At 37.6% G+C, this 24,597-nt stretch overlaps 1 protein-coding gene across 1 annotated transcript in view; it reads right to left on the bottom strand.

The window, feature by feature from the left end:
• AGBL1 (ATP/GTP binding protein like 1) overlaps window positions 1–24,597 on the bottom strand; it is an 843,984-nt gene that overhangs the window by 238,427 nt on the left and 580,960 nt on the right. The window contains exon 20 of the mRNA XM_018066611.1: window positions 10,569–10,732. Coding sequence (XP_017922100.1) covers window positions 10,569–10,732 — 164 coding nt within the window. The remainder of the gene's footprint in view (window positions 1–10,568; window positions 10,733–24,597) is intronic.

The following is a 24,597-nucleotide window of genomic DNA, read 5'->3' as shown; positions in this document are numbered from 1 at the left end:
ACTTATCAACACTCATTTAGGCAAGCCACATATATTTTCTGAATCACAATGTACTCATCTGTAATACGAAGATAATAACATTTAGTGCATAGAGTTATTGAGAGGCTTAAATGAGATTATACAAGTACTCAGTTCAGTCGCTCAGTTGTATTTGACTGTTTGCAACCCCATGGACAGCAGCATACCAGGCCTCCTTGTCCATCACCAACTCCTGGAGCCTACTCAAACTCATGTCCACTGAGTCTGTGATGCCTTTCAACCATCTCATCCTCTATCATCTCCTTCTCCTCCTGCCGTCAATCTTTCCCAGCATCAGGGTCTCTTCAAATGAGTCAGCTCTTTGCATCAGGTGGCCAAAGTATTGGAGTTTCAGCTTTAGCATCAGTATTTCCAATTAATATTTAGGACTGATTTCCTTTAGGATGGACTGGTTAGATCTCCTTGCTGTTCAAGGGACTCTCAAGTCTTCTCCAACACCACAGTTCAAAAGCATCAATTCTTCACCACTCGGCGTTCTTTATAGTCCAACTCTCACATCCATACATGACCACTGGAAAAACCATAGCTTTGACTAGATGAACTTGCTTTTTAGTATGCTGTCTAGATTGGTCATAACTTTCCTTCCAAGGAGCAGGCATCATTTAATTTCATGGCTGCAGTCACCATCTGCAGTAATTTGAGAGCCCAAGAAAATAAAGTCTGTCACTGTTTCCACTGTTTCCCCATCTATTTGCCATGAAGTGATGGGACCGGATGCCATGGTCTTCGTTTTCTGAATATTGAGTTTTAAGCCAACTTTTTCACTCTCCTCTGTCACTTTCATCAGGAAGCTCTTTAGCTCCTCTTCACTTTCTGCCATAAGGGTGGTGTTATCTGCATCTCTGAGGTTATTGCTATTTCTCCCGGCAATCTTGATTCCATCTTGTGCTTCATCCAGCCCAGTGTTTCTCATGATGTACTCTGCACATAAGTTAAATAAGCAGGGTGACAATATACAGCCTTGACGTACTCCTTTTGCTATTTGGAACCAAGTAAATTACTAAGGAGATTTCATGTCACTGACATGAATATTTGCTGTCATCACTATCGCCATCATCATCATGACTGCTATTAGTTTCCCTCCATAGGATTCTAAAATATAAACACATTTTGAACAGAAGTTTGTTAATAATATTAAATATCAATTAGCTCACATATTTATTCAGTAAATATTAACCAACCATGTTGAGGGAATCAGAGAGTCTCTGGAGATACAGATATAACATTTCCTTTCTCCTTAACTTCTGCAATGAAATCACCCCAAACCTACATTTTCAGGTCAAAGCCAAAAATATGACATATTATTGAAGAAAAATCATCACCTATATCAAGAAGACTCTTGAGAGTCCCTTGGACAGCAAGATCAAACTAGTCAATCCTAAAGGAAATAAACCCTGAATATTCATTGGAAGGACTGATGCTGAAGCTGAAGCTCCAATACTTTGGCCACCTGATGTGAAGAGTTAACTCATTGGAAAAGACCCTGATGCTGAGAAAGATTGAAGGCAAAAGAAGAAGGGGGTGCAGAGGATAATACAGTTATATAGCATCACTGATTCAATGGACATGAATCCAAGCAAACTCCAGAAGGACAGGGAAGCCTGGCACGCTGCAGTCCATGGGGTCGCCATGAATTGGCCATGACTTAGCGACTGAACAGCAACAAATCAAGCTGCTGCTGCTAAGCCGCTCAGTCGTGTCTGACTCTGTGTGACCCCATAGACGGCAGCCCACCAGGCTCCCCTGTCCCTGGGATTCTCTAGGCAAGAACACTGGAGTGGGTTGCCATTTCCTTCTCCAATGCATGAAAGTGAAAAGTGAAAGTGAAGTCACTCAGTCGTGTCTGACTCTTCGCTACCCCATGGACTGCAGCCCACCAGGCTCCTCCGTCCATGGGATTTTCCAGGCCAGAGTACTGGAGTGGGGTGCCATTGCCTTCTCCGAACAAATCAAGCTACTTCACACTATAACAGGAGAAGCTGCCTGCATGCAGCTAGACTACAAATTGTTTTAAAGAACATTTGAACCCTGGGCTATTGAGTAATTTTAAGATAATAGAGCTCCCACAATTTAAAGATAAATAAACAAAAATAATGAAATAAAAGTTGAAAGAGGAGGACATAACAACCCAGTGGGTGATATGCTCTGCAATGTATAAGAACCCACAAGACAATGGTGCTCCTTGGGAAATGAATAGCCACAGGAAACAGACACTAGCATTAGGTAGCCCCTATTCAGGTTTCAGGAAAATTCACGGAAAATGACATCCATGAAACATTAAATAAAAAGATAGCAGATTCAAATGGAAAGAAAACTCTCCATATTGTAAGCATGAATAAAAGAAAAAACTGGCAAAGATAAAGAAATAGGTGCGATGAAACCTAAATGCAATGTGGCTGAAAATAAAACACATCAACAGAGGAGAGTCCATGAAGCAGAAAAGAGAATCTGTGAGGGCAAACCTTAGAAGCACTTCCAGAATCTGGCATTAAAAGTTATAAGATATTATAGAATATTGAGCAGCGTCCCCTTGATATACAGTAGACGCTTGTTGGCTATCTACTTTAAATATAGCTGTGTGTACATGTCAATCCCAGACTCCCAGTCTATCCCTCTCCTCCCCCATCCTTCCCCGCTGGTAACCATCAATTTGTTCTCTAAGTCCTGTGAGTCTGTTTCCGCTCTGTAAATTAGCTCATTGTATCATCTTTATGGAAACACAATGTTGCTAATCAACCACACTTTTATAAAATAAAAATTTGTTAAAATATGAAAAAAATAGTTACAAAGTAGAAGTGATAAGAGGAAAGGAGACGACAGACCCATGTGTTCAGAAAACAGATATCAAACACATATACACGGAATTTAGAAAGATGGCAATGATGACCCTGTATGCAAGACAGCAAAAGAGACACAGATGTGTATAGCGGACTTTTGGACTCAGAGGGAGAGGGAGAGGGTGGGATGATTTGGGAGAATGGCATTGAAACACGTATACTATCATGTAAGAATCGAATCACCAGTCTATGTCAGATGCAGGATACAGCATGCTTGGGGCTGGTGCACAGGGATGACCCAGAGGGATGTTGTGGGGAGGGACGTGGGAGGGGGGTTCATGTTTGGGATCGTATGTACACCCGTGGTGGATTCATGTCAATGTATGGCAAAACCAATACAGTATTGTAAAGTAAAATAAAGTAAAACTAAAAATTAAAAAAAAAAAAAACACCCTTAGTAAAAGGAAATGAAGACATAATGGAAACACTGCTATCTTATAACTGAAAGACTTGTCAGAAAAGGACAGAGTATTCAAAACCAAGATAAATCAAAAGGACCTAAATCTAAAAATTAAAAAGTAAAGAAATATTTTTGATGCAGTAGAGAAAGGATATTTGTGTTAACGAACGAGGCAAAACTAGTAAGGCAGAAATACATAAGATGCATACAAAGAAAGAAAAATTAGGCTGATTACTACGGCTTAAATATCAGAGTAAATTGAACCAAGCCTATACTGCTTTAATGAAATCTCTTGGTACGTAAAGTGGAACTGTGATGTAAAGTAAATAGGAAAATATTCAGATGTATACTAATATATCAAAAGTATCCATTGATTTACTTTACAAAAAAATAGTTGTTCTCTAGCAAATAAGTGAGATGAATCAATATAAAAATAAGAAGGAGGACGTGACTGCACAGAATGGACAGAGATTAACAAATAACTTAAAAAACTGAATTTTAAAATGATCTGACTATGACTATTAGACAAGCCAAATGCCACAGATACATCTTATGTGAGAAATTAAGAAGTGGAAAAATAATGCTTTTGTTTAAAATAAATGAGACACAGATGGTTGGATTGGCAATATGTGTATGTTCAACACATATATATTCCAGATAATATCCTAGGAATGCAAACTGTTTCTAATGATTGAACAAAACAGACAAAGTACATACTTTACTCCCAAACAAAGGGAAAAAAATATTCCTCTACTCACAGTAAATAACATCAATATCTAGGATAAAATAATATTCTAGATCTTCAGCCAAATATACTTTCCTTTGATTTTTAAGAATGGGTGAATATTATAAAATCTATTAACATAATTTAAGACTATTAATTCATAGTCATTTTTCTAGATACACCAAAAAATTCATCATCCAATCTTGATATTTTAAATTAATATGCTAAGGAAAAGTAATAATTAAAAAAGAAGACATTGAACATTAATACCAACCATCAACATCTTACTTAACTCTTAGAGTTATTCTCATTTTCAAATGAGGTTCACAGTGAATTTGACTATAGAATCATCATCGTCTTTATACTACATTCTCAAAACCGAGTAAGTTTATAGATAAAAGTAAAAAGTAAGCAGAGACTTCTATGGTGATCTAGTAGTCAAGACTTGACCTTTCAATGCAGGAGGTGTGGGTTCAATCCCTGGTTTAGGAACTAGGATTTCACATGTTTCATGGCCAAAAAAACAATACTGTAACAGAAGCAATATTGTAACACACTCAATAAAGACTTTAAAAACATGGTCCACATAAAAAAAAAAAATCTTTAAAATAAATAAATAAAATGAAGAATTTTTTGAAACAAGTAAACAAAGCTAATTGTTGACATTTATAAGTAATGCTATGCTTTACCTAGAAAAAAAAAGAAAAATCTAGGGAAATGCATTTAGGTATAACTACAGAGTGTAGTGAAATTACTAATAAACAGATCAATAAGTAAGAATCTTCACGTGTAACTAAGACCCACTATTTACCAATCTATGATGAAAAAAGACAGTTTTTAGTATAACAAGAACATTAAAAGCTGGTGATAATTATCAGGTAAGTATATGAAAAAGACGTACAGAAAGAACCCCTACAATATTTTGCTGAAAATCAAAGACTGTGGCAAAACCAATATAATATTGTAAAGTAAAAAAAATTAATTAATTAATTAAATTAAATCTGAAAAAAAAAAAAAGAAAAGAAAATCAAAGACCTGAAGAAGTGGGATAAAATGTCAGATTTTGAAAAAATAATATAGGTAAATAATCAATAGATGAAAAAGACTATAATTTTAATGCACCTTAAGTTAAAATTCCAGTGCTTTCACTTTTGGCCAGTAACAATTCATAAATAAATTATGTAAAAAACGTGAAAGGTTAATGGGAAAATATTTGAAGTATCCATGATGAACAGAGGTTGAATACCTTTAACACAGAAATTGAAATTAAATTTGAAAATAATTTTTTAAATGTTTATTAAAAGAATAAAGAATACAATATATTATTTGGAAATTCATTTTTAAAAAGAAACTAATGAAATAGAAGCATGTAATTCATATTAAAAAAGATCAAACTATAGATTAAAATAGAACCCAATTTTCACCTATAAATTACAAAGATTTTAATGCAAAAACAATCACTATATTTAGAAGATGAGGTAGGAGAAAACATAGATGACCTAGGTTTTGGCAATCATTTTTTTTAGATACAACACCAAAGGCATAATCCCTGAAAGAAAGAATTGTTAAGGAGGACTTCATTAAAATTAAAGATTTCTGCTCTGTGATAGATGATGTGAAGATCATGAAAAGACAAGCTACAGACTGGGAGAAAATATTTGAAAAAGACCATTATCCAAAATATACAAAGAATTCTTCAAATTCAAAATAAGAAAACAATGTGATTAAAAATGGGTCAACAACCTTAAAAGACACTTCACTAAATAAGATATACAGATGGAAAACAGAGCATATGAAAAGATGCCCCACATTCTATGTCAACTGGGAAATGCAAGTTAAAACAACAATGAGAGACCACTATGCACCTATTAGAATAGCCAAAATATAGAACACTGACAATACCAAATACTGACAAGGATGCAAAGCAATGACAACTCTCTTTCCCGGCCAGTGGGAACGTAAGATAATGCAGCCACTTGGCAAGATCTTTGGTAGTTTCTTACAAAACTAAACATACTCTTACCATACAATCCAGCAATCACACTCTCGGTATTTACTCAAAGTAGTTGAACACATTTCCACACAAAATCCTGCACACAGATCTTTACAGCAGGTGTATTCATAATTGCCCACACCTGGAGGAAACCAAGATGTCCTTCAGTAGTGGATGGATAAATAAACTGTTAATATTGTACATCCAGACAATGGAGTGTTATCAAGTGCTAAAAAAAAAAGAAATGAGCTATAACGCTATGAAAAGACATGGAAGAAACTTAAATATATGTATTTCTAAGAGATAAACAGACAATCTGCGAAGGCTAAATACTGTATGATTCCAACTACAGGATATTTTGGAAAAAGCAAAATTATGGAGACAATCAAAAGGTCAGTGGTTGACAGAGGCTGGTGAAGAGGAAGTGATGAGCAGAGGGAGCACAGAGGATGTTTTAGGGCAGAGCAACTACTCTGTATGATATATAATGATGGATACAGGCCATTTTACATTTGTCCAAATGCATTAGATGTGTAACATAATGTGTGAACCCTAATGTAAACTCTGGGCTTTGGGTAGTAATGATGTGTCGATGTTAGCTCATTGGTTGTCAAACATTTACCACTGTAGTGGGGGATGTTGATAACAGGGAAGGCTGTAGCTGTCAAGGGGTAGGGTGCCTATTGGAAATCTCTGTACCTTCCTCTCAATCTTGTTGTGAATTAAAGTTTCTCTAAAATGTAATACCCAGGGACTTCTCTGGTGGTCCATTGACTAAGAATCCTCAGTCCCAATGCAGGGAGTAAGTTCAATCCCTGGTCAGGGAACTAAGATCCTGCATGCTGCAAGGCATGGCAAATAGATAAATAAATGTAATTTCTTTTTTTTTTTTAAGAAGTGTTTATCAAGTTGCAAGGAAAGGAAGTTTTATACATTGCTGTTGAGTGCGTTTTTTGATCAGTTTATTCACATGTAAAAAAAGTCATTTAATATGGCAACCCACTCCAGTACTCTTGCCTGGAAAATCCCATGGATGGAGAAGCCTGGAAGGCTGCAGTCCATGGGGTCACTAAGTCAGACATGACTGAGCAACTTCCCTTTCACTTTTCACTTTCATGCATTGGAGAAGGAAATGGCAACCCACTCCAGTGTTCTTGCCTGGAGAATCCCAGGGACGGGGGAACCTGGTGGGCTGCTGTCTATGGGGTCGCACAGAGTCAGACATGACTGAAGTGACTAAGCAATAGCAAATTTCACCAAAATGTTGACAATGATTGTCTAGAGGTAGTTGGATAATGGGTGATTGAAGGCAGAAGTAGGGTTGTATTTTTGTTGCTTGATTTCCAAATTATATTTTCTTAAATATTCAGAAAAACAAAACTGCATTTGTTTTAAATCAAGTATCTATAAGTATTTTTAAAAGTATAGTTAGGTTTCTTAAAGTCTATGAAAGATTTTTATTTTTTCTGTGTTGTTTCATCAAATTAAAGAGAAGATTAAATGAGTTTATATGGATGCTAAGGGGTGCCCTGGTTAATGCAACAGGACTGTAGTTTCAGAAAATAAATGAGATATTAAGCCATTGCTAAGGTTCAGCTTGGAGACTGCACATTCTGTCGTTATTAATGGAAGAACAATTGGAGAGAGGGTAGCTGAACTGAAGAGTGAGAGGCAATGGAGGGATACAAATCGAGATGAACAGTGGCTGACTCCGCAAAACTATTAAATGATTTTGCAAAAGACCTGTCACAATGGATAAACGGTCCCTCCGGAAGAAACAGCTTAGCATTCCTGCAGTGCACACATGATAATTTCCAGGGATGAACTTGAGAGGAACGAGACAGAATGAAGAAAGGCAAGAAGTTCCAAGATGCCTTAACGAGTCTGCAGACATCTCTTGAATGAGCAACTGGGAAGAGAGCTAAAGAAGAAAAACCAAAAAACCAAAGCGTGCATGTACTTCATTTTCAGCTTCAGTCACTGGGCAAACATCCACCTTTCTGCCCTTTATCCGCTCATGAAAAATGGTGAGTTGTTCTGTGAATGTTGACTACATTCTAATTATTTCTGTGGTAAATGAGGCATGAAAACTATTGTCAAAAAACATGATGCCCACGAGCATACAGCCAGGCTTTATCTTCCCAGTAGATCACTCCTGGGCCTTGTCTAAAGGACCCTCAAAATAACACATGCTCACATATTTTTAAGGCAACTTTTCAGATAAATGATTGCCTTTTTTTTTTCTAGCATTTCCTTCTGTGCAAGAAGAATCTTTCTGAAATATATAATCCTATTATATCAAATAAAGGTAACACACCCAAGGAAAAAAGGCAGGAATGGGCCAGGGGGTGGGAAGAGGGCAGCAGAAGTCTCCTGTTTAAAGCATATATAACAAATACTTACACCCTTTTGTATGATAATAAGAGTCCTGTTACTAACACAATTCCTAGGATTCACTCTGCTGATTATTAAATGTCATGATTTAGTTCTGTTCATCGGAAACGAATCAAAGGTACTCAAACAGCTTGCTGCTGGTTTCAAACCAACAAGTATCATTTTTATTATGTCTCCTCTGCCATCCCTTAATGAATACACACTTACTGGAAGGGATATTTTCTGGGTCAAGACATTCTCACGGTGATTTCGCTCTCAACCAAGTAGTTTTCAGGTCCTCTGTGTAGGAACCATGATTTGCTTTGATCAACCATCTCCATGAGTAGACATATGATACAAATGTTAGGGTGAAATAGGCAGCTTTCATTCTGTTGCTCTCCACCAGATTCCATGCCTCTCAAATTTAATTGAAATCTTTTCAAAACACACAGCTGAATCACATACTATGTGTGGGTATCGTGCCCTGTAAGAAGTTGCCCCAGCCCAAGAAGGGTCAGACTTCAACCTTCAGTATCCTTGGATAGGTTGCAACTGAAAAGTTACTAGTTTGTTGTGTGGAATTACTAGTTAGTTATAAGGGATGGCATGGAGGTAAGGTAATGCTCTGCTCTTATGATCACCCATAGAGAAACCACTGCATGTGGAGCCTGACACCAAATTCTTTAGACTTGAATTAGAAAAGGCATTTCTCTGATAGATTTCTTCTTGTTCCAGTTTACAGGCAACTAATCCTCACTGCATTGGATCAAACAGACGGGCACAATCAATTCAGGGAAAGCAAGCAATGCCAGGTCCGCTCAGTCTTTCCTCAGTGAACAGTAGAGGAGACGGGAGGTGGGTGGGGGGAGCGGCCAAGATGGAAAGAGAGAAAGAAAACGCAGGCATGTCTGCACCCAAGATAGCTCAGCAAAGGCGAAGACGAAAAGACACGTTGAAATATACATCCTGGCAGATGGAAGCACTCACTGTCAGAGAAAGAAGCTAAAATACCACCACGATGCCAAACACACCAAGCCTTTGGGCGCTGAGGGGCGTGGAAGGAGCAGGGGCAGACAGAAGCAGTTGTGATGTCAAAACGAAGTCAGTGCAGTGTCTCTGGGGAGGGAAGAGGTCTGGATTTACTTAAGTCTCCAGAGTCTATGATCTATAGCATCATGTGATAAGCAAGTTAATTACTGCACTTAGGTAATTAAATCTCACAGAAAACCAGTGCCTTCTGAAGCATTATGAATTTAAGCTATTAGATCTTTCTAGGCTTGACTGGCCATTTGGTGAGCAGTCACACTGGAATGGCTGCCTAACAGTGGCAGGATGAAAATTCATGAAAATGAGCTGGAAATAAGAGACCTTAATATAAACTGTTTTCTCTCTGCCTTTGGATGTGAGGATGCTTCCTCAACTATTGGTAGCCACTTCCTTCCCCAATGGCTCAATTCCCCTCTCCCTCCCTTTGCTTAAAATGTGGGCAGTGACTTATTCCTTCCATCCTCTGATGTTTGCTGATACTCTTTTCTCTCTCTTGGCCATTATATCTCTCTTTCTTCCACCTAAATCCAATTTGTGTACAGTGCAGGGCGTCAAAAGGGCTCATGTGGATAACAGTTATCCATCTCCTGACTCATTAACAATCCTTACCATTCTCAGAGACCCATCCTTTCCCTGCCATAGCTGTGAGTCAGGTTCTCGGGCCAGTGTATTCATCAGCATCATGTATTCTGAGACAGAACGTTGCTATTTAAGAATGGGAAGATTAAATCATTTCTTGTCTCCCAGGTGTGCAGATATTAATGATAAGATTGCGTTTTCTGAGCTGACTAATGACTCCAAAATGATACCTGTACACATATAAACATATAACTGTCAAACCATGCATAAGTAAGTGTGTATGTGTGTTGCTAAGCTGCATCTTCTTTGTCATAAGCAAAATTTTATAAAAATACATATTTATACATGTACGTAGCTTTCTATGTGCATTTATGTACAAGTAAGCATCCTCCTCCCTGTCTTCATCAAGAACTCAGGATGTCCCGAGACTGGCTCCAATAGAACTCTACTGTCTTACCTTCATTTGGCACTTTCTCCATGTTTTTTTCTTTATCAAACAGCCATAGATCCATGTGACTTTCACTTCTGAGATATTCTCCGATGGATACACAAAGCTTCAAACTGTGAGCAACTTACCTCTGCAGGTAGAAGTCCAGAGACTCTTCCTCAGCATTCAGCAGAGCTGCTGCACGGGTCAGGAGTTGATGGCTGCAGCTTCCAGATTTGAGTTCTAAGACGAGGAGCCCCAAGCAGAACATGGCTCCCATCTCCTCCAGCTCACCAGTACCAAACTGTAGACCCTGCCAGTTAAAGAGAGCAGTCAACAGTGAGAACAGAGCGGAAATGCAGTGAAGACAATCTGTGATTAGGAGGAAGGATTCCTGGATGTACGTCTATCACAGAAATGATGAATTAACAGTATTTGTCAGCCACTGCCCAGTGAGTTTTCTCATGTGCCTTGTGGATCAGTGGTTCTCATCCTGCATAACATCAACCTTAGGGGAGAACCCCCAAGACAATAATGAGTGGTTAGGGGTACTGAAAGGCAGGAGGGTGCTTGAAGATCCAGGAGCCACCCCCCCCCACACCAACTTCTGATGAAGCAGCAATGGTTCTATCTATATTTTACAAAAGGATTTCACAGCTGAAACAAAAGTTTGTAAACAATCTTACTAAGAGAGACTAAAAGTCTGCTTATGCCAAAATATAAAAGAAAGCAATAATAAAAGAGTTTCTTGTAGAAAAAGAATGAGATATCCTTTCTCTCCCATAAATTTACCAACCAATGGAGAATGAAGGAGATCTTTCATGTAAAAACACTAAAACTCAAAAAATAAATAAAAACCATGCACCATTTATTTAGAACCTCATATTCAGCTGTACTAAGATAACACATGAAAGCAGAGCTGTGACATATACTCTATGATATTATTAACAATTAGCAAGCAACTTGAATGTTGACCATGTGTCATTCTGTTCTGAGCTCTTTTACGTGCATTGACTCAGTGAATCTTTACCAAAGTCCTATGAGTTCATCATAGGGTATTGAGCTGAGCTTCCATGTTTTATAGCAGGTTCCTGCTAGTTATCTGTTTTAAACATGGTAGTGTATATATGCGGAGAAGGCAATGGCACCCCACTCTACTACTCTTGCCTGGAAAATCCCATGGACGGAGGAGCCTGGTGGGCTGCTGTCTATGGGGTCGCTAAGAGTCAGACACGACTGAGTGACTTCACTTTCACGCAATGGAGAAGGACATGGCAATCCACTCCAGTGTTCTTGCCTGGAGAATCCCAGGGATGGGGGAGCCTGGTGGGCTGCCGTCTATGGGGTCACACAGAGTTGGACACGACTGAAGCGACTTAGCAGCAGCAGCAGTGTATATACGATGATCTAGATAGGTGAGATGGTTAAGGGGGGTCCAAGAGGGACAGGATATATGTATACTGGAAAAGGTCAGTTTTCATTCCAATCGCAAAGAAAGGGCAATGCCAAAGAATGCTTAAACGACTGTACAGTTGCCTTCAGTTCACATGCTAGCAATGCAGTGATCCTCCAGTCTAGGTTTCAGCAGTATGTGAACTGAGAACTTCCAGATGCACAAGCTAAATTTAGAAAAGGCAGAGGAACCAGAGATCAAATTGCCAACATTCTTTGAATCATAGAGAAAACAAGGGAATTCCAGAAAAATCATCTACTTCTGTGTGATTGACTACACAGAAACCTTTGACTGTGTTGATCACAACAAACTGGAAAATTCTGAAAGAGATGGGAATATAAGACCACCTTCATGGCCTCCTAAGAAACCTGTATGCAGGTCAAGAAGCAACCGTTAGAACTAGGCATGGAACAATGGACTGGTTCAAAATTGGGAAAAGGGTACATCAAGTCTCTGTATTATCATCCTGCTTATTTAACTTCTATGCAGAGTACATCATGCAAAATGCCAGGCTGAATGAATCACAAGCTGGAATCAAGATTGCCAGGAGAAATGTCAACAACCTCAGATATATGGATAATACCACTCAAATGGCAGAAAGCAAAAATGAAATAAAAAGCCTCTTGATGAAGGTGAAATAGCAGAGTGAAAAGCTGGCTGAAAACTCAACATGCAGAAACCTAAGATCATGGCAACCAGTTCCATCACTTCAAGGCAAATAGAAAGGGAAAAAGTGGAAACAGTGACAGATTTTACTTTCTTAGGCCACAAAATCACTTCAGACAGTGACTGCAGTCACAAAATTAAGACACTTGCTCCATAGAAGAAAAGCTATGACAACCCTAGACAGCATATTAAAAAGCACATATGTCACTTTTCCAACAGAGGTCTGTGTCATCAAAGCTATGGTTTTTCCAGTATGTATGGATGTGCGACTTGGACAATAATGAAGGCTTAGTGCCAAAGAATTGATGCTTTCAAATTGTGGTGTTGGAGAAGACTCTTGAGAGAGACTTCATGGAGATCAAATTGGTCAATTCTAAAGAAAATCAACTCTGAATAGTCATTAGAAAGAAAGATGCTAAAGCTGATGTTACAATACTTTGGCCACCTGATGTAAAAGCCAACTCATTGGAAAAGATCCTGATGCTGGGAAAGATTGAGGGCAGGAGGAGAAAGGGATGACAGAGGATGAGATGGTTGGATGGCATCATTGACTCGATGGACATGAGTCTGAGCAAACTGTGGGAGACAGTGAAGGACAGGGAAGCCCAGCGTGCTTACAGTTCATGGGGTCTCAAAGAGTCGGACACAACTTGGTGACTAAACAACAGCAACAAAAAGCTGATTCATTTTGTTGTACAGCAGAAACTAACACAGCATTGTAAAGCAATTATATATATATATATATTTTTTTTAAAGCCCTATGAGGGGTGTGTGTGTGTGTGTCTGTTACTTCAGTCATGTCTGACTCTTTGCAACCCTATGGACTGTATGTAGCCCACATGCAGAGCTCTTCTGTCCATGGGATTTTCCAGGCAAGAATACTGGAGTGGGTTTCCACACCTGCCTCCTGGGGATCTTCCCCACCCTGGGGTCAGTCCTGCTTCTCTTATTTCTCTTACTTTGGCAGGTGGGTTTTTTACCATTAGCGCCACCTGGAGACTCATAAATTGATTCTGACTTAACAACTCAACAAAGTGCTATATGTAGACTGTGAGGAACTCTATATTACTTGATGAGTAATTACTACTTTATATTAGTACAAAGTCCATGCTTTTTGAAGTTAGATTAGAAAATTGGATTTGAATCCTAATTTATTTTATGAATGTATTATCTTAGAATTGTGAACTTTATTCACCTTGATTTTCTCATCCATAAAAGAGATTATAATTCCTCCCTCCACACACTTAGATGTACCATGATAAAGAATATTTCAAAGTCCCCACAATATTGATCAATTTTATCTCAATTTTTCTTTTCTTCTTCCTATAAAGATATTTAATACAATGGAATTCAATGTAGTTCTGAGGTCTTCATGTTTATAAAACATATTTCACTTACATGAAAAAAAAATCAATAATTGAATATTATATTTTTTAAAAAAATAGATTTTCCATCCAAAGAATAGTAATCTAGAAGACAGGGATGTGATAGTAAAAATTTTAAAAGATTGGCCTAAGTGTCCCAAGGAAAAATGAAGTTCCAAGTTAGGAAACTATTTCATGAAAGAATTTCTAGGTAAAATAATAAAGAAATGTGTAAAGTCCTCAACTTTATTTCAGCTGTTTAAAAATGTGGTTCACTGCATGTTTGGACACCTGTTTACCTAAAGAAAGGAGACATTACTTCAGAGTTAAGGGAAGTCTGTTCCTCCATAAACAATAGCAGCGGGAGGGGAAAGACAGAAGTTTAACAGGTGATTTTCCTTAGGTCAATCGAGAAGATCCCTTTTCACAAAAAGAGAAAAGATCTCAGTCTCTTTCCAGCTATGGCAGCTCTGCGGTCCAATGCTTTTCCTCCTCCCATTTTCCTGACTGCTCTGCTTCGTTCTATAATGGCTGGCTGGGTCAGGAACAGTGAAGTGGAGGTCAGACCATCCTCCTCCACCCTCCTGCCTTGCTGGTGGCAAAGGGGAATAAACAAGGAGGCTATGAACAAGAATCCAGGCTCTAGGGATAGGCAGCATAACTGATCCACGTTTGTTAGCCCAGCATCCAGTCCAACATATAACAGGTCAGAAGAAAGAAGAGTCCTGGGAGAAATAAATCTCATAGCAGGCACAATATTGGCAGATGAGAGGAAATTTCTACATACAAGTCAAATTCTGCACAACAAGTCAAAAGCATTTTTTTTTACTACCATATCACCTTACTTTTTAGATTAATTTATTTTTAATTGGAGGATAATTGCTTTATAATATTGTGTTGGTTTCTGCCATACATCAGTATGAATCAGCCATAGGTATAGATATATCCCCTCCCTCTTGAACCTTCCTCCCATCTCTCAGCCCTTTAAACCCCTCTGGGTTTTTACAGAGCTCTAGTTTGAGTTCCCTGAGTCATACAGCAAATTCCCATTGGCTATCTATTTTACACATGGTATTGTATATGTTTCCAGGATACTCTCGCCGTTCTTTCCAACCTCTAAAAAAAAAAAATAAAGAATAGCATCTTTATAATGCAAAAAGAGTCTCAGAATAGATATCAGTTCACTTATTTCAGTTAATGGTTAGTAAAATAAAATGACTAGACAGGAAGACATCAAATAAAGTAACTTACACATTTATTGACTGTGGGGCCTTGAGGAACACCTGTTCCATTTCACTCTCTACTATGAATCTCACTTTAGTAACCTATGCTTTTTACTCTCAAACAGTATGAAGACCATTTGTTTATCCAAATGGCCTCGTCTTCTATCCTACATTCAGCCTGGAGTGAAAATCTCAGAGGCAAGGACTAAGCCATATATGTTTTTTATATCCCTGGCATGGAACACACATTTCAGCATATGGTATATCCTCCATATATTATAAATGGGTAAGTGATGGCTATAAATGTATGGATATGCAGAGGCATGGGTGTGCATCCCTTGGATACTGTTGTATTTGCTGAGTGGAACAGTATTTCTCTGGATAGCAGATACAGGAATGCCTTTAAATTCTGTTCTCCTGTTGTTAAATGCCATGAGCAATTTTTAAAATTTTTTATTTTATTTTTGCTCCAGGAGGTGCATTTACTCCCTGGATACATTTGGGGAAACGGGTAAACAAAATTTAAACATTCTCTTATCTACATTGGTCAGTTACTGTGTACTCACAGCAGTAGTTTTATAGATAAATCTGGCTTTGGGTTAGTTTAAAAGTGTATCTTAGTAAAACAGAGAACCAATTTTCCTCTCCCTAAGCTTAGTTCAATTAATTAGGATTTGTTTTTCAGCAATGACCAAAAGTCTGACAAAAGTGACTTAATCATAAATGGAACTTTAGTTTTTGCATATCATAAGTTTTGGTGGGTATTAAGTTTCTGGCCTTATTTCAGTTGCTTAGCAAAATCAGGGTCATTATATCTGCTATTCTTCTGATTTTCTCATCATGACTGCAAGGTGGCTGCAGTAGCGGCAGCCAGCACATCACCATTCAAGGAAGGAGAAAGAGAAAATGGTAGGGGAGGGGGAAATGACAGCATATTCTTGCTTACACTTTATTGGTCAGAATTATGTAACAAAGCAAACATTAGCTTTATAATTGTCTGGGAACTAAATAGTTCAGATTGCTCATCCTTTTTAATAAAGATATGTAAGACAAGAGAGTGTTAGAAACACGATTGGGAGAGTCCAGCAATGACACACCAATATCCATATAGCAATGCTGCTGGAAAGTATAGGTCCTTCTTTTTTCAACACATTGGCAAGCAAAACTCACTGGACAGTTCTTTACATATACAGATATTTTTAAACTTTTCTTGACAATCTACCCCAAAATAAGTGAAATTCATAACTATATTTGATCCCCAAATTGGCTAGTAGCCTCACCCTCATATGATTTTTCAATATCAACATGGGAAGAATATTTGTATTACTGTAGAAAATTACTTATTTTAATATTTTAAAATAAGTTTTAAAATAACTTTAAAGTCTAAAATTTAATTTTTTATTTTAATATTTGTGTTATTGCAGAAAATTATATATTGGTAAGACAAATACAGAATCCACAGAAGAGAAGTTTATAAAGCATGAATACTGATAAGCAAGATACTTATCAAGATACTGGTGAGCACAGAGAAAAACCAATTAAAAATGAAATATGGGGAAATATTCTATTTTATTACTTAAAAATACTTCTTACACCCTGCAAATTAGTAGATAAACACACTCAAATTGAAAATATTTAGTGCTGACTCTTATGATAAAAGCTGGCACATATCAAAATACAATGACTATTTGATATGATAATATTACTTCTGGGAATTTTTCCTAAGGAACCAATTCTAATAAAAGTGAAGCCATATGCACAAAGTGTGTATCATGTCAAAGTTATTCATAATAATTAAAATTTTTTGAGAGAAAAGTCTAAATATCTAAGAAGGAAAAATGACTAATGAATTATAGTGGAATAGATTTTATGAGATAATGAAGTCACTGAAATAATAATTATAACAATTTGACAATAAGCAATAATGTTTATGATTCAATGATAAGTGTGAAAAGCAAAATACAAAGCACATAATGATGTGATTTCTGGTGAAGATTTAGAAACGAAAACCCCTCATATACACTTTCAGACACTATTGATATGATTTGCCTATAATACACAAACACATAGAGAGGGGTAATATCAATAAAACATCCATGTACAAAATACTTTTAAAAATTATCACTCCCTAGAAAAATGTTTTAAAAGCTATGTAAGGACTTCCCTGATGATCCAGTCATTAAGAATCTGCCTTCCAATACAGGGTGTGCTCATTAGATCCCTGCTCCCTGAGGCTCCCACATGTCACTAAGCAGCTTAGGCCACGCGCCACAACTACTGAGCCCCAGAGCCGAAACTACTGACGCACGTGCACCCTAGAGCCTCTTTTCCACAAGCGAAGCCACTGCAATGATAAGCCCGCGCACCGCAACTAGAAAGTAGCGCCCCTTTGCTGCAGCTAGAGAAAGCCCACATGTAACAGTGAAGACCTGGTGCAGCCAGGAATAAACAAAAAACTATACATAGCATGTCAATAAACTAGTGTGATTACATTTAGAAATTGTAAGACCTCCTTTCTTTAATATTCTGAAGTACATCAAGATTTATTTCTTTTATGTGTAATTCAGTGACAGTAAAGATTGGTGTCTTTCATTAGTTCTAGAAAAATGTCACCCATTATTTCTTAGTATAATTTACTCCCCCATTCCCTATCTCCTCCAAAACTCAACTCTACTTTCATATTTTTTCTTTCTATCTCTGTGATTCTGAATATTTTATGCAAATACTCCATTTTCATGATTCTCTCTCCAGCTTTATTGAATCATTTTTCTAACATACTCATCTCAAAACCTGTCTCTGAAACACTGTAAACACAGTTATTTATATGCTCTACCTGATTAGTCCTAAATATAGTCTTTGTGTGAATCATTTGTTGGTTTGATTTTCCTGTTTAATGTCAATAACATAGGCTTGTTTGCTCATTTTATGATTTTCTAAGAATTCTAAATTTGCATATTATTTAATTCAAAGAAAGTCTTTGTGGATTTATTTTTCATGTTATTGCCTCCAGAAAGATCTTATGCTTGTCTCCCCTAGGCACTTAGGAACAGCCAATAAAGGACCAGTATAGGCTGAAGTTTTGGCTTGAAGCCTTTTGGGCTTTAGTGTACAACTGAAAAAGGAGGGTTTGTGTTGAGAAATTATGAATAAAAACGTTTCCATTTTTTCCTGCTCTACCCAAAGCCATGGCCAAAAGACATTCAGGCAAACCTACTTTCTTGCTTTTCACAGATTGTGGTTTCACTAGCTTACTGACTGCAGTTGTCGTTTTTGGAGGACCTAACTTTGTGTAGTTAAGTCTTCAATCAGTCCTCAGATCTTGCATGGGCCTCTCTCTGTGTCCAAAACCCAAGTCATAAGCGAATAGGGATTAATATCTGCCCCCAAAGACCAACAACAATGTCTGGCAAAACTTATCTTTATTTTTAATAAAACTAGACTTCATTAAACACCCTCTATAAGCAAAGAGGGAAGATGTTACATGCTTCATGCTGCCGTGTGTAAAGATACTACAGTTAAAAACAGTGGCACTCAAAAGACACTACACAAGCTTCATTTTTAAAAATACGATTACTTCCCAAAATGAGAAAAAAATATGGGAGATTTCTTATTTATATCTTGGAAATAATCAAGAGATATCATTACCTTGGTTCAAGGATAGCAAAAAGGAATGATGGGAAAATATGAGGTCAGAAGAAATTGCACGACTGAGATGGAAAATGGCATTTCTACATGACAATCCACATGGAAAAATTTAATACACTATTCAACGCAGAAAATGAGATTAATTTTGTATAAGATAACCTTGAGAAATTTTCCAGCATCTCAAGGGAAAGCTGGATAAACCTGATGAGGTAAATATGTAAACAAGGATCATGGAAAAGATTCAGGAAAAGTGATCTTGTATTGCGAGACTAGATAGTATGGAAGTCATAACACAAGTCAAGAAAAAGAAAAAAAGAGAAAAAAAGGATGAGGAGAAAGAAGAAAGAACTTCCTTACATTAAAAAAACAAAAAACTGAGTCTGCAGATCAAACAAGTTCACCAAATATAGGTGCTGTAATTAATGAAAAGAAACCAAAAAAGTATGCGGATCCTTATAAATAATTAAAAATTAAATGGTAAAATTTGCTCACACCAATAGACACAAAAAATAGTAAGGCAATGACATATAGAACTGAGGAGAAAATACTGTGTCTTGAAAAATGCTGTTTACATGTGAGGGCCTTGCAGGAAGATAACCCACGGAAGAGAAAGAGTTAAATACAGACCACATATTGATAAGGAAAATTGCAGGGACTTCTGTGAAGGTCCAGTGGTTAGGACTCCGTGGTCCCAGTGCAGGGGGCGCAGTTCTGATCGTTGGTCAGGGAACTGAGATCCTACATGCCTCCCAGCGTCGCCATACAAATAATCAGAACTCAAAAATTTCAGAATTTCTTTTAAAATATTATTATAACTGTATTGTTTACAATAACCAATACATGGGATGAACCTAAGAATCCATCAGTCAATAACTTGATGAAGAAAATAGGATACAGACATATAGATATGGATCCATCAGAATATTAGTCTCAATAAAATAGATGGAAATCTCGCCATTTGCAGCAACATGTACAGACATTGAGGGCATTACATTAAGTGAAATACGTTAAGGAAAGACAAAGACTGTATGATCTCACTTACATGTGGAATCTATGAAAAAAAAAAAAAAAACCCAGACTGGTGATCACTAAAGGTAAAGAGTGGAAGGTGGGCAACATGGGTGAAGGTGATCAAAAGTTAAAAATGTCCAATAGTAAAATTGTAAAATGACCTCATAGTCAACAAAAGAGTCCGAATGCAGTACTTGGGTGCAGTCTCAAAAATGACAGAATGATCTCTGTTCGTTTTCAAGGCAAACCATTCAATATCACAGTAATCCAAGGCTATGCCCCAACCAGTATTGTTAAAGAAGCTGAAGTTGAATGGTTCTATGAAGACTTACAAGACATTCTAGAACTAACAACCAAAAAGTATGTATTTTTCATCACAGGGGACTGGAATGCAAAAGTAGGAAGTCAAGACATACCTGGAGTAACAGGCAGATTTGGCCTTGGAGTACAGAATGAAGCAGGGCAAAAGCTAGGAGAGTTTAGCCAAGAGAATACACCAGTCATAACAAAAACCCTAATCCAACAACACAAGAGAAGACTCTACACATGGACATCACCACATAGTGAGTAGTGAAATCAGATTGACTATATTCTTTGCAGCCAAAAATGGAAAATCTCTATACAGTCAGAAAAGACCAGGAGCTAACTGCGGCTCAGATCATGAACTCCTTATTGCTGAATTCAGACTTAAAATGAAGAAAGTAGGGAAAGTCACTAGACCATTCAGGTACGACCTGAATCAAATCCCTTAAGATTATACAGTGGAAGTGACAAATAGATTCAAGGGATTAGCTCTGATGGAGTTCCTGAAGAACTATGGATGGAGGCTCGTGACACTGTACAGGAGGCATTGATCAAGGCCATCCCCCAAAAGAAGAAATGCAAAAAGGCAAAATGGTTGCCTGAGGAGGCCTTACAAATAGCTGTGAAAAGAAGGGAAGTGAAAGGCAAGGAGAAAAGGAAAGATATACCCAACTTGAGTGCCAAAGACTTGATGCTTTTGAACTGTGGTATTGGAGAAGAATCTTGAGAGTCCCTTGGACTGCAAGGAGATCCAACCAGTCCATCCTATAGGAGATCAGTCCTGGGTATTCACTGGAAGGACTGAAGTTGAACTCCAATACTTTGGCCACCTGATGCGAAGAGCTGACTAACTTGAAAAGACCCTAATGTTGGGAAACATTGAAGGTGGGAGAAGAAGGGACGACAGAGGATGAGATGGTTTGATGGCATCATCAACTCAATGGACACGAGTTTGTGTAAACTCCGGGAGTTGGTGATGGACAGGGAGGTCTGGCGTGCTGCAGTCCATGGGGTCGCAAAAAGTCAGACACGACTGAGTGACTGAACTGAACCGAACTGAACCCATTTGAATTCAGAGTTCAAAGAAGAACAAGGAGAGATAAGAAAGCTTCCCTCAGTGATCAATGCAAAGAAATAGAGGAAAATAATAGAATGGGAAAGACTAGAGATCTTTTCAAGAAGATTAGAGATACCAAGGGAACATTTCATGTGAAGATGGACAAAATACAGGACTGAAATGGTATGGAACTAACAGAAGTAGAAGATATTAAGAAGAGGTGGCAAGAATATACAGAAGGACTATACAAAACAGATCTTAATGACCCAGATAACCACGATGGTGTGATCACTTACCTAGAGTCAGACATCCTGGAGTGTGAAGTCAAGTGGGGCTTAGGAAGCATCACTGCAAACAAAGCTAATGGAAGTGATGGAATTCCAGCTATGCTATTTAAAGTCCTAAAAGATGATGCAGTGAAAGTGCTGCACCCAATATGCCCGCCACTTTGGAAATTTTAGCAGGGGCCACAGGACTGAAAAAGGTCAGTTTTCATTCCAATCCCAAAGAAAGGCAATGCCAAAGAACGTTCATACTACTGCACAATTGCACTCATCCCACACGCTAGCAAAGCAATGCTCAAAATTCTCAAAGTCAAGCTTCAACAGTACATGAACCGAGAACTTTCAGATGTTCAAGCTGAATTCAGGAAAGGCAGAGGAACCAGAGATCAAATTGCCAACATTCGTTGGATTATCAAAAAAGAAATAGAATTTCAGAAAAAAAAAATGTACTTCTGCTTTATTGATTACACCAAAGCCTTTGACTGTGTGGATCAAGACATACTGTGAAACACTCTTCAAGAGATGGGAATATCAGACCACCTTATCTTCCTCCTGGGAAATCTGTATGCAGGTCAGGAAGCAAATGTTAAAACTGGACATGGAACAACATACTGGGCCCGAATTGGGAAAGGAGTATGTCAAGGCTATGTATTGTCACCCTGCTTATTTAGCTTATATGCAGAGTACATCATGAGAAACACTGGGCTGGAGGAAGCACAAGCTGGAATCAAGATTGCCGGGAGAAATATCAATAACCTCAGAAAAGCAGATGATACCACGATTGTGGCAGAAAGTGAAGAGGAACCAAAGAGCCTCTTGATGAAAGTGAAAGAGGAGAGTGAAAAATGTTGGCTTATAGTTCAGCATTCAGAAAACGAAGATCATGGCATCTGGTCCCATCACTTCATGGGAAATAGATGGGGAAACAGTGGAAACAATGACACACTTTATTTTCTTGGGCTCCAAAATCACTGCAGATGGTGACTGCAGCCATGAAATTAAAAGATGCTTGCTCCTTGGAAGAAAAGTTATGACCAACCTGGACAGCATATTAAAAAGCAGAGACATTACTTTGCCAACAAAGGTCCATTTAGTCAAAGCTATGGTTTTCCCAATAGTCATGTATGGATGTGAGAACAGGACTATAAAGAAAGCTGAGTGCTGAAGAATTGATGCTTTTGAACTGTAGTGTTGGAGAAGACTCCTGAGAGTCCCTTGGACTTCAAGGAGATCAAACCAGTCAGTCCTCAAGGAAATCAGTCATGAAAATTCATTGGAAGCACTGATGCTGAAGATGAAACTCCCATACTTTGGCCACCTAATGTGAAGAACTGACTCATTTTAGAAGACCCTGATGCTGGGAAGGATTGAAGGCAGGATGAGAAGGGGATGAGAGAGGACTGGATGGTTAGTTGGCATCACCAATTCAGTGGACGAGTTTGAGCAAGCTCCCAGAGTTGATGATGGACAGGGAAGCCTGGTGTGCTGCAGTTTATGGGATCACAAAGATTCAGACACAAATGAGCCACTAAACTGAACTGAACTGAATTGTAAAATAAATGTTATAAGGATGTTTTGTACAACGTGGTGATTATAGTTAATACTGTATCATGTATTTGAAAGTTGCTAATAAACCAAAGCATAAAAGTTCTCATCATTTATACACACAATAAAATTGTATGTGTGTTTGGTGACGAATATTAATGAAAGGTGATGATCATTTCTCGGTCTGTACATATATCAAATCACTATGTTGTTCTGCTGAAAGTAATATAATGTTATATGCCAATTATAACTCAATAAAAAGTTGGAAAATATTAGCATAACCCTAAATTCAAGAAACTGATCTTTATAGCATGTAAGTAATGCAGTAAGACAAATAATTAATTACATAGCCTAATCTAGAAAGTATTTTTCTGAGAATGACATGTGGTTGGTGTTATTTGAAAATCTACTAACATAAATGTTAATGAATAGAGATTAAAAAGCAGAGAATAGAGAAAAAATAAACAGGATTTTTGGATATATGTATCCATTTCAGATACAAATCTGTTTATGAGCTAACAGCACTTACTAAACATGAGAGGGCAGCATGGTGGGTATTAACACAGGCCCTGGGGCTCACATTGCTAGTGTCTTAGTCTAGTGCTGCCCTATGCTAGCTGTATGACCATTAAGAAAATCAATCTCAGTGCCTCAATTTTCTAATCTGTAGAATGGGAATAATAATAACATCATTAATGATAATAATAATATCACTATCTACCTCATGGAACTCCTGAGATAATTCAAGGAGTTAATATATATTTTAAAAACTTGATTTAATAGATGGCCCATGTCTCATTATACAAGTATTTATAACAGCAAATTCATACATGAAAGTGTAGTTGCTCAGTCATGTCCGACTCTTTGCGACCCCACAGACTGTAGCCTACCAGGCTCCTCTGTCCATGGGATTTTCCAGGCAATAGTACTAGAGTGGACTGCCATTTCCTTCTCCAGGGGATCTTCCCAACCCAGGGCTCAAACCCGGGTCTCCTGTATTGTAAACAGACGCTTTACCGTCTGAGCCACCAGGGAAGTCTTTCTAACATGAAACCAATAGTCAAAATTATACTTGGCATACACAGTCCTTCTTAAAACTATTGCATACTCTCACTACTGTTATTTACCAATATTCAACAAGTTCCAAACAATTCAGTAAGATAAGAAAAAATTGAATCATACATTTTAGAAAGGAAGAAAGCACATTATCATTATTTGAAGACTGATTAGGTACTAAAACAAACAAAAGGAATCAACTGAAACAGAAAATCTATTAGATAGAAGGCAAGAAATGAGTAAGTAGACAGATAACAAATTAAATATACAAAAATCAATTTTCTTTCTATGAACCAGCAAAATAAATTATTAAGTATAATAAAAATTCTATCACAATAGCAACACAACTATAAAATATCTAGGAATGGAATTAATAATAAATACCCTAAGGATTATATGATAAATCTCAGGAATTTACCAACAGATAAAAAAGAAAAATTTAAAGAAATGAAGGAATATACTGAATTCTGGGAAAGCAGGGCCCAATAGCATGCAATATCAATTCTCCTCATATTAGTCTATAAAAGCATAGAAAATCAAAACAGCAATGGGGATTTTCAGACTTGGCAAA

The sequence above is a fragment of the Capra hircus genome, chromosome 21, assembly GCF_001704415.2.
Source record: "Capra hircus breed San Clemente chromosome 21, ASM170441v1, whole genome shotgun sequence".
In the NCBI taxonomy this organism is placed as follows: domain Eukaryota; kingdom Metazoa; phylum Chordata; class Mammalia; order Artiodactyla; family Bovidae; genus Capra; species Capra hircus.
This window is presented reverse-complemented; position numbering and strand designations above follow the sequence as displayed.